The sequence below is a fragment of the Myotis myotis genome, unplaced genomic scaffold, assembly GCF_014108235.1.
Source record: "Myotis myotis isolate mMyoMyo1 unplaced genomic scaffold, mMyoMyo1.p scaffold_m19_p_6, whole genome shotgun sequence".
Lineage (NCBI taxonomy): Eukaryota > Metazoa > Chordata > Mammalia > Chiroptera > Vespertilionidae > Myotis > Myotis myotis.
The window spans coordinates 32588180-32599071 of record NW_023416368.1 but is presented as its reverse complement, the minus strand read 5'-3'; the positions used below and the strand labels follow the sequence as shown (position 1 = coordinate 32599071).

Here is a 10892-nt window from a genome sequence, read left to right as displayed (position 1 = left end):
CCTGTTCTTTCATTTGGGGCCTGTTTGTTTCCCCATTTTTGCTGTTTCTTTGTGTTCATTTCTGTGTATTGGATAGAACTGCTACGACTCCCAGTCCTGATGGGGTGGCCTTCTGTAAGGTCTTGTGAGGCCTAGTGGTATAGTCTCCTTGATCTTCTGAGCTGGGTGCTCTAGGAATGCCTCTTGTGTGGGTAATGTGGGCCCTCCTGTTGTAATTAGGTCTTGATTGCTGTTTGTGGGTGGGCTCGGCCCTTGGGCTAGCTGACTATGAGGCTCAACCCCGTCCATGTTGCGCCAACTGTTACACAGATGTGGGTTCACCCTTTGTATCTGCTGATTGTGGACCTTGCTGGATTTTGCTCTGACGTTGTCTGAAGCTGGCCACTTAATGTGCTGGCCCCAGACCTCCTGGGAGTTTCTCTGGTGCAAGGCAAGTCACTGTCCCTGCCTGGCTCTCAGCAATTTGTCTGAAGCTCTGCAGGGCAGAGCCCCAAGTAGTCCAGTGGGCGGGGCCTCCAGAGACTGGGTCTTCCTTGGGTCTTGCATCTTGAATGTCCCTGCCCTGAGCTGCTCTCCCTTCCCCCAATGGAACTGTACTCTGTGGGAATATCAAGGACTTGCACAAGGGGCTCCTCCTGTCTTTCCTCTGTGTTCTCTGCTCTCAATATTTTAGATCAGCGACTCTTTAACTGATTTTTGAACTGATTTCTCTGCAGTTCAGCTGCAATCTGCTCTGGGGTTGGGAGCAAGTGGATGGAGCTTCCAGCTACTCTGCAACAATCTTTTGTTGTCAGGAAAACATCTAAAAATGTTCTCACCTATTAGGAGATCAGAATACAATGTGATAAATAGCACATTTTATATTCCTTTATTTAGAGACTGCTTATGCATACATTCTAACCACTGTACCACATTCATTGTCACTGAGTTCTGTAAGAACAGTCATCTCATTTCATTTACTTTTGAGTTCAAATTTCTCAAAACAGTGTATTGTATATTAGTGCACACTAAATAAATGCTATTAGAGCTGATATTACTGATTGAAAAATAAAACCAGTTTCCTAAAGATAGTTATTATTGCAGAATTATATTAGCCATAGCTTAAGATTTCTGCACTCTCTTAGAGTGCAGAAACAGCAAATAATAGGGAAATTTAAGTCTGATTAGAATAGCAGGACAAACAAACATAAAGGAAATGGCCTGAGAGGGAGGGGTCAAACTGGTTGGAGATCATTGTAATGGTGGACATACTGAAGACATAAATCTGGTATTAAAAAATATATATCCCTGGCCTGGCTGGTGGGGCTCAGCAGTTGAGTGTCGACCCAGGAATCAAGAGACTGCTGTTTTGATTCCTGGTCAGGGCACAATCTCAGGTTGTGGACTCGATCTCCAGTAGAGGGCACGCAGAAATTCAGAAAGCAGCCAATTGATGATGTTCCTCTCTTCTCTCTCTCTCTCTCTCTCTCTCTCTCTCTCTCTCTCTCTCTCTCTCTCTCTCTTCTCTCCCTCCCTTCTTCTCTCTCTGGTAATCAATAAAAGAATATATAAAATATATATATATATGCCTGAATGGTAAGGTAATAGAGTGCCAGTGGTGTTTGCACTAGAGGATAATGAAGCAAACAGAGAAGGACTAGAGGAAAAGGGAGGTCGAGGGAGAGTTTAGATCACCCCTGATGATAGTTCGCCCCATAGTTCACCATCATAGAGAGATAATGAATACAAGTGCCCTTTTTTACTTTGAGTGAAAAGTTGCTGCAGTAAATATGATCTTCAGTGGCCCAGTAGTTGAATCTAGAGAACTGAGACTCTTAGAGCAAAACTCAGAGTAAAACTCATCAGCTCAATTAAATGACCCTGGTTGGTCTTATTGGGTTGGCAAATTGAAGAGCAAACATTTTTAGGACAACCAAAAACAAGACAAGGAAATATGGAGTATTCTTGATGCTTCATGTAATGAAAATGTCTCCATTTACTGTGGAAGTCCATGAAAAGTACTGTTTGCCTAAGATTAGAGGATTCTAGATAAATGAAAGAGTTTGATATTAGATGGATTTTGGGCTTTAGGCTTTTAAAAGTATCTTAGTTGTGTAAGCAACTTTTTCATGTTAAGCTGGTGTTTTTGAGTTTGCTAAAGGGTTCTGGAAAAGTTAGAATAATTTTGTAGCGAAATGTAAATGTAGGTTGCACTGAAAAGACATAAAAATAAGATTCTCAAATTTTTGTTTTTCCTTCCTTAAAAACCTTCATGGGCTCATTTGTATTATGCTAAATACTAGAAATTTGGGCAGATTTTAAAATTATATGTATTGCTCTTGATATGCTACTAAATGTGACAAGTGTCACAGGCAGGATATAAGAATTTTTCCCTCTGTAGGCCTGTCCCTTTAAATTGACCACTTATCTTATATTTCCATTAAATTACCTGTCTGCAAAAAAACTTAAAAACATTTTCAAAATAAAAATTGATTTTGTTCACATTATTTATAGTCAATGAACTTAATACCTGACACTACAATTTTTAAGTATTATCTCTTTCACTAAAGAAAAATAAGTTACTCAGTACTCTTCTCTGTCATTTGAACCTTTATAATACTTTATACTGAACATTTTGACACTCCAACCTGAAACAAAAATTAAAAAAGAAAACAAAACTCTGATATAATACACCAGAGGGCGCTGTATTCTAGTTCTTAGTCTAAAGTCTGCATTTCCGTTCACAGATGTGAGCATGCTTGTGGAATGCTAGGCAGAAGGCACAGTTCTTGCTCTATTTTGCGGAAGCTCTCCATTCAGGTAATGAGTCTGGTTTTTAAAAAAACCATTTCAGAAGGTTAAGTATTTAGAAGGCTATATATTTCATTATTTAAACATTTTAGAGCTCTTTAAAAATTGCCTTTAAAGCCTGTGCTATGTTCTTGTTTTATGTTCTCAATGGAAACATAGCTTTTGTCCTTTGAAAACAAATGTAATTTTTAGAGACAATCTAAAGTTATTTGGCACTATGGAGATAAATAAGGTAGGTTATCAAACCAAGCAGTGCTGGTTATAGTTTTCATTTTTTAAATTAAATTCTTAATTTGCTAGCCTTGTATAACACAGTAGAGAATAGTATCTAATTGGGTATGTCTTGTGTAGACTCTAAACTATCTGAGAACCATCATTAACACTTCTTCCTGGCCACCCCTCTGCAAGTCCTAGTATATCTATAACATATAATTCATAATAATAAACACTCATGAAATCACCTCCCAGCTATAAAACTACAGCATTGATAGTAACTTAAATTTGCCAGAGTTTTTCTGTCCTATCAAGTCCTTAGGTAACTAGTGTTCATTATTTGTTTGATTTCTTTTTTAAATATATTTATCACATAATTATGTGCTCCTAACAATTATGTTGTAGCTTTAACTGTTGTGACTTTATAAAAAGAGTGTTCATGCTATATTTGATCTTTTGGACTTTTTTTTTAACCTTGGTATTACAGTAAACCCTCGATTTTGTGGACCTCCGTTTAACAAACTTCAGATTTAATGAACAAAATTCCTGGCTCATATGTCATATGTGAAAGTTAACACCCTGTTAATTTTAAAATGCTTTTAAGATTTGCTTACAATTAAATTAACAGGTTGGTTTTTGTTATTAATTCACTGTTATCTTTAACAAATTTTAACAAATAGGCCATATCTTGGAAAAAAACACTAGAAATTTTGCCAACATAAATAAATATTGCATATCTACAACGATAGTCTGTATATTTAAATCCAACAGTCACCGCTCAAAAACAATGTTCAGTGAACGATTAGCACGTAATCATCATGGGTGGTAATTAGTTCTGTTGTAGCATGGCGTAACTTTATACAGCAGTTTTAACGTGTGCCAGCTGATGTTCCGACGTGCTAAGCCATGCCCAGCTGTGTGCATTTGTTTACTAGTGCTGACTGGTGAATGCATGCATTTACTAGACCTACTCAGCATAAATTTAAAATTACTATACTACATACAGAAAACTTTTCTGTGAAATTAAACTTTAAATGCATAGTTAATTTTAATTACACAAATTTGTCTACATAAGAAAGACAGGTAGCCCTGACCAGTTTGTCTCAGTGGATAGAGTGTCGGCCTGCGGACTCAAGGGTCCCGGGTTCGATTCCAGTCAAGGGCATGTACCTTGGTTGCGGGCACATACCCAGCAGGGAGTGTGCAGGAGGCAGCTGATTGATGTTTCTCTCTCATCGATGTTTCTCACTATCCTTCTCCTTTCCTCTCTGTGGAAAATCAGTAAAATATATTTTTTTAAAAGAAGAAGAAAGACAAGTAAACTAACTAATTTGTCAACTTTTTGACATATGCATTCAGCAAACCTACTTTATTATATAACGGACACCCCCTCGCCTGAAATGGCCCGTTATATCGAGATTTTACTGAATATTGCTATGATTCATCCATTTTGTCGTTAGCTGAGGATTATTTATTTTGAGTGCTATGTAATATTCCATTCTATAACCACAATTTATTTGTCCATCTCACTGTTGATGGGCAGTTGAGTTGTTCCAGGTTTTGCTCTGATAAATAGTGATATCATGAACATTCTTATACCTATGTCCTAGTATACAACTGCAGCCACTTCTCACCAGTAGTAAAGTAAGTTCAATTAATTTCATTTTCCTCTACCATATCTACACTAAGAATGGAGTCATTCTACTGGAGTTTTCTACACTCCAAAAGGATTTGAGCAAAAATTCATGAAGGATATTTTCAGAATGATGAATTCAATTTATTCACTTCTTACTGACAGACTAAACTCTAGGGAGCCATAATTATTTCTGGTCCTTTGAACATTTGCATGGTTATTTCACGTTGGCACCTGTTGCCAATATAACCAAGAAGTAATAATTTAGTATACAATGATGTGTAGAAATAAGTAGCTATCAGATGCATATGGCTAGATGAGGCTGACTGTCTTGGTTCCCTGAGATACTTCATGTTAGGATAGAACTCTTTCTCTTTCTAGTATGCCTTGTTATGCAATCATACTGAAATCTAGAATATTACATATTTTCTTAGGCTGCCATTATTCATTAACTTAGAAAATCTACCACTTATATAGAATGTGGGAATGTGGGAATATAAAGACCAGTGAATTCTGTTCTATTCATGCAAGCAGCTCACGCTCCAACCAAATTGACAAACCTAAGGATATTGCTGAAATTCTCCTCAACCTTAACTCAAAAGAAGCCTCCAATTTATTCAGTTAATACCTATTCAGTATGTATGAGTGTCCAGCATTGTACAAACCTCTATTCTTTTACCATAAATACAGATTAAGGCTTTTTTTTTCCCCTAAGCAAAAGTCTAGTTTTAGAATCATTAAAAATGCAGTCTGGACTAACTTGAATTTACATGTTTATTTACTCTACGTATTTAGGACTAAGAAATATTAAGGAAAAGCCACCACCCCAGATATAGGTTACCAAAAGTTCAGAGAGCCATGAGAAATTAGTTGACATAAAAAAAACATGAAAGTGGCAGTGAGTTGAAATCAAAATACTGTGTTCTTCCTTGCACTTATCATGTTTCTATTTGAACATAAGTTTTCTTGGAAAGCAGGATATGCGTTCAGGTTCTAGGAAGATGGCTCTCTATCTTGATGATCTGGTCACCTGTCTTCCGTTTATAGGTACACGGTGGGATCACTCAGGTCACAGTTTTCAATGTGTATGTGGGATTGTATGCCAGGATAAACTTTCTGCAAGGGCAACAGAATTCCCAGTTTTTCTCCTTTCTTGATAGAACCTTTATATTTAATTGGCTTGATGTAGAACATTTTAATACAGAAACCTAAAAGAAAAGAAGAAGTAAAATTATTCATTATCTGGGTTTTAATAGCCTAGAATCAGAAATTTTAAAAAATTACAGAAATAACACTCACAAAAAAACATAAAAAGAAAAGAGAGTTGATTGAACTCAATGGGGGAGTAGAAGGAAATGACAAAATCATATCAGAAATAAAGACAAAAATTGCAAGATGCCCTAGGAAGAATAAATTTAAATGACAATGTAATAAAAGCATTAAACAATAGCAGAAAAACACTAGATAACTGAGAATATTGACCTGGAATAATGTTAACTCTAAGGCATATTCTAGTTAAACTGTTAGACTTTAAAGACAAGGAAAAATGGAAAGAACTGGCACAAGAATACAAATCTTTCTAAATACCAAAAGAAAAAAATTTTAAATACCCACCATATAGAGAAATTGAGTTAATATAATACCATAATTATAATGTAGTATGACAATGTTTTATCTATAAATGTTAACTCATCTATTAAACAGAATTTTCTATTGACTTGGAAAGGAAAACCCTACTCTATGCTGTATAGAAAAACAATAATTGTAAAAGGTTAAAAGTTAAGAAATGGACAGATATTTGTCAAGAAAATGGAAGCAAAAAGAAAAGCAAGGGTTATGTTCATGTTATGAGAGTGGAATTCAGGCCAAAAGCATTGAAACAAGACAAAGGAGGACAATTTATAATGCTAAATCCAATGATGACAGCTTTACCCAGAATATAGAGGGCTTTGTAAATATTTCCCAGTCAACTCTTGGAAAAAGGCCAACATTTTCCAATTGTGGAATTTGGGTAAATGAAAGTATGTATTCATGATAGTTAGTATTGCTGAAAGTGGTTTTGTTTATAGATTGTTAAGCAAAACCACATGGGCCACAGGAAGAAAGCCCTCAGTCAGCTAGAGAAGTAGATGGAGTGTGTGCATAAAAGCAGATGACTCCAGGAAACCAGTGTAACATCTTTGGAAATGCATTAAGCTGTTTTAGTTTGCTAAACCAAGTCCTTTATGTTGTAGGTTTTATCATCTTGAAGGAAGTATGAAATTTCAATTATGGGATATGCATTCAATAAATAAATATCCAACATCTTCGTATGTGTCCCAGACATATACACCACCTCTTACCTCTTCCAGATATCCGGACACCATTATTGATGGCATTTTTGTTTTTATAAGGTTTCTCCTGGCCCACAATCATTCCACTGAAAGGTGCATACACAGTAGATCCATCAGAGCACAAGATGTCCACACCCTGGTGAGGCCTATGATTTCTAGGATGCAGATAAGAATGAAGAGATTTAGGAACTGCCCTGGGAGCTTTATTGCCCAGGAGTGTGGTGCTGGCCTTCTGTCCCCAGACCAGGGTATCAACAACTGAAGCTGCTAGAGCATATTAGGATGTCCCAGGTTTCCTCACTCTGTTTTGCCCAATTTTAACCTCCTTCCCTGAAGGTAGTAATAACCATGTTGTAAAGATTAAAGCACTTAAGATAGTATTTGGCACTTGGGAAGCCTTTAAAAATATTAGCTATTCTTATTATATGGCATTTTGGGGAAATGAAGCCATCTATATGAGTACATTTTAATATAGACCACTTAGGAAAGAGTTGTCTTTTTATGGGAACCTGTCATAAAAGAATCTTATGTTACCCTAGTCGTGCTTTTCCCTCAGCAACCCAGAAGTTATTACAAACATCATTTACTGTACGTGCTATTTCAATATAGTGAGTGATGCTGCCTGTGTTTATTAAAGTACATGTAGCACAAACACAGAATGTTTCCAGATTGTGAGGTTTCTTGAGGTTGTTGCTAACAGTCCTCACTGTTGTCAGCATGCCCGCTCTTGCCGGCCTCTTCTCCTTTCTAATAGGCTCCTGCCTGAAAACTCAGACTCACCAGGATTGTTAGATGATGTAAAGCAACATTGAGCAGGTTCCAAGTGAAGAGCCATTAAGTTATATAAGTCAAGTGCAAAACTTTAGGGTAGGAACTAATTGAGTCTTAATTTTGGCAATTAAGAGGCCATTTTTCCATATTTCCCATCTCTTAGGTATATCTCCAGGTACTTGAGGTTACTTTGTAAGTATCCTATATGCAAATCGACCAAATGGCGGAAGGACCAGTCACTATGATGAGCACTGACCACCAGGGGGCAGACACTCAACACAGGAGCTGCCCTCTGGTGGTCAGTGTGCTTCCACAGGGGGAATGCCGCTCAGCTAGAAGCCGGGCTCAAGGCTGCAGGTGGTAAGGAGTGAGGGGTCATGGAATGCAAGAGCCCCAGACTGCAAGAGGAATGTCTGACTGTCGACTTAGGCCCGCTCTTTGGGGAGCGGGCCTAAGCCAGCAGGTGGACATCCCCCAAGGGGTCCTGGACTGCGAGAGGACGCAGGCCAGGCTGAGGGACAGCCCCCCAAGTGCATGAATGTCGTGTACTGGGCCTCTAGTTATCTGTATAAGTGAGAGTTCCACTGTACTAGTAATGGGGGTGGAGGTTAATAATGCAATTGGACACGCAGCTATTTCATCAGAGAGTGGTACTCCCAAGGTGATACTGTACGTTACTGGAAATTCACAAGTCTGTTCCTCATTGTCTGAAATAAATTGCCTGCTTAGGGCCACCTCCGGTGTTCAGCTCCCAGAGGCTGGGTTAGTACACTGTGGTTTGATGGAAAGAGGATCCTAAGGCCTGAATCCTAGTTCAGATTTCACCACCTCCAGCTGTGTTTGGCAGGTCCCTTAGCCCTTTGGTGCCTCTGTTCAAGTTCCTCATCTATAAAATGGGATAGTAATGCTTGATTTTCACCTTGGAAAAACCAGGTGAACTAAGTCAACGTGGGAAAACACTGTTTGCCCCCCTTCCTCTTTTCCTTATTCCACGCTCTGTTCCCAATTCAGAGCCCATACTTGAAGCAGAGTTCTTGGAAGTTGCTCCAAAGACAGTAATGTAACTGGTTTCATCTCCGAGTTTTCCTGTTGTCAGAGGAAATGATCATGAGCACTTGAGGAAACATAAGGCAAGCACACTAAGCAAAGAGGTCAAGAGGTCGAGAGCCCAGAAAGCATATGGTAAACATACCTCTGGGCACTGTACTGGCCACAGCCATGGCTGTCACACGTCCTGATCTCATTGGAAGACTTGCCAGCACATAGATTAGCCCACGGCCCGGCCAGCACTGAAAAGGAGAAACATGAGAGGCGGATTTCCTTTCTCACATATTTCCAACCTCCATTTGCCTTGTAAGTCTCCAGTGGATTCTGAAAATACTGTTTTTGCTATAATTTGTCCCTAACATTCTATAGTTTATGGTAAGCTCTTCCTTTAATTCCTGGTTCAGATGCAAAATTGGCTTTTTCTCTGGCCACAAAAAGTCTATTTTATGACATGTCGAGTTATTTGTAAGTGTGTCTGTTGATAGGCATTAACCTCCATCATTATAGTTTCAGATTATCCACTAATAAATGGCATAAAGTGTGCTTTTCAAATTTTCTTTGTTCATTGTTTGGCATGGGTTTATTTTATTTTATTTTTTTTTAAATATATTTTATTGATTTTTTACAGAGAGGAAAGGAGAGAGATAGAGAGCCAGAAACATCGATGAGAGAGAAACATCGATCAGCTGCCTCCTGCACATCTCCCACTGGGGATGTGCCCGCAACCCAGGTACATGCCCTTGACCGGAATCGAACCTGGGACCTTTCAGTCCGCAGGCCGATGCTCTATCCACTGAGCCAAACCGGTTTTGGCTGGCATGGGTTTAAAGAAAATAATCAAACAGGTTGATTTATTTAAAGAAATAACCCCAGAAATTCTTAAGTAACTTTGAAATGTTTCCTTATTGCTAGTCCCAATAATCAAATCCTAATCCCACTAATCTCTGCATCAGGAATTTTCTAAGTCATATTCTTACACAAACTCTTCATCTTCTAATTACATTCCAGTTAAGTTCTAGACCACAAATGAAAGACGTTTCTTAACGTCCCCCCATTCCACTTTTGTTTCCCTCATGAAAGAACCAGAGCATTCGGTGGACATCATTGAGAACCCCCTGTTCTTCCTATTGCATTTTTAATATCCAGATACACAAGTTTCTGTTGTGACTGTGCTATTATTGACTTTTAAATCTATCCTTGAAATAAGTTTTTACAAATTAGCTGAGATTCTAAAATTGTGTCTGACTTACCAGTTGAAATCAAAGCAGCCAAAAGGAGGACTCCTGAAGAAAACATTTGGCTTTTATTTTCCTGTGATGCTTCTTCCTCCAATAATTATAATGGCTACACACTCTCTTTGAAGAATATTCAAGTCTGAGTAAATATTTTCTAGCTATTTAGCCTTAGAATTCTGCATTTTTCATTTCTTAAACAGGAGACAATGGAACAAGTCAAATTCTAATATCCCATGGCTAGCTATTTGGTTCAGATGTAGGACCTACATAAAAGCTTCTGAGCTGAAGAAGCAGCTAATTTTATTGGAAATGCTGACTAAATATTAACTGAAAGTGATCAAATCAGGTGAAGAGTGACTGTCCTCAGGGCTGTGGCTTCGTGAATAACTGCAGATACAGTAAAAATACAAAAATACCCTAAATTTAGGATTATAGTTACCTCAGAGCAGAGAGGGAAGCAGAGTTGTGCAGGGGTACACAGTGCTTAAACTCTAAAATAATCAATAGAAAACAGAAGATCAAAAGCAAATATAAAAAAATATTAATTTGTTAATCATTGGAGGTGGATACCTGTTGTAATGCTCTCTGTACTTTTCTATATATTTCAAATATGAATTCGCATTTCCTTCCTTTTGTGGGAGACTGAGATTGGGGCCCCAAATCTCCACCTCTCCCTGCATCCACACCCTTGCCATGACTCTTAGCAGCAGAGGGGGTTTTCTCAACCTCTGATTTGTGGTTCGATTCTATGATGCACTTTGACCAACAGAGCGAGGCAGACATGACTGTATCTGTAGAGCCTGACCTCTGACCAACCTTATGTCGTTCCATTTCCCTTCTTGTGTCCTGTTGTCTTCATGAGGAGGACAT

General features: G+C 38.2%; 1 protein-coding gene across 1 annotated transcript; it reads right to left on the bottom strand.

Moving 5' to 3' along the window:
* Positions 1–5396: 5396 nt before the first annotated feature.
* LECT2 (leukocyte cell derived chemotaxin 2) lies at positions 5397–10284 on the bottom strand. Its single transcript, XM_036314855.1, has 4 exons — positions 10038–10284; positions 8933–9029; positions 6979–7124; positions 5397–5844 (listed from the first exon to the last, which is right to left on the bottom strand). Exons 1-4 carry the CDS (start codon positions 10081–10083, stop codon positions 5678–5680), a joined length of 456 nt encoding a protein of 151 aa, XP_036170748.1. The 5' UTR covers positions 10084–10284; the 3' UTR covers positions 5397–5677.
* Between the last annotated feature and the right edge of the window lie 608 nt (positions 10285–10892).

Excerpts from the sequence above, each read along its gene's own strand:
- LECT2 (XM_036314855.1), bottom strand. The coding sequence starts at position 10,083 with ATGTTTTCTTCAGGAGTCCTCCTTTTGGCTGCTTTGATTTCAACTG. Across the intron at positions 7,125-8,932 it reads GGCCAGTACAGTGCCCAGAG|AAATCATAGGCCTCACCAGG; the intron begins GTATGTTTACCA and ends TCTGCATCCTAG. Across the intron at positions 5,845-6,978 it reads TGTCCGGATATCTGGAAGAG|GTTTCTGTATTAAAATGTTC; the intron begins GTAAGAGGTGGT and ends CTTTTCTTTTAG.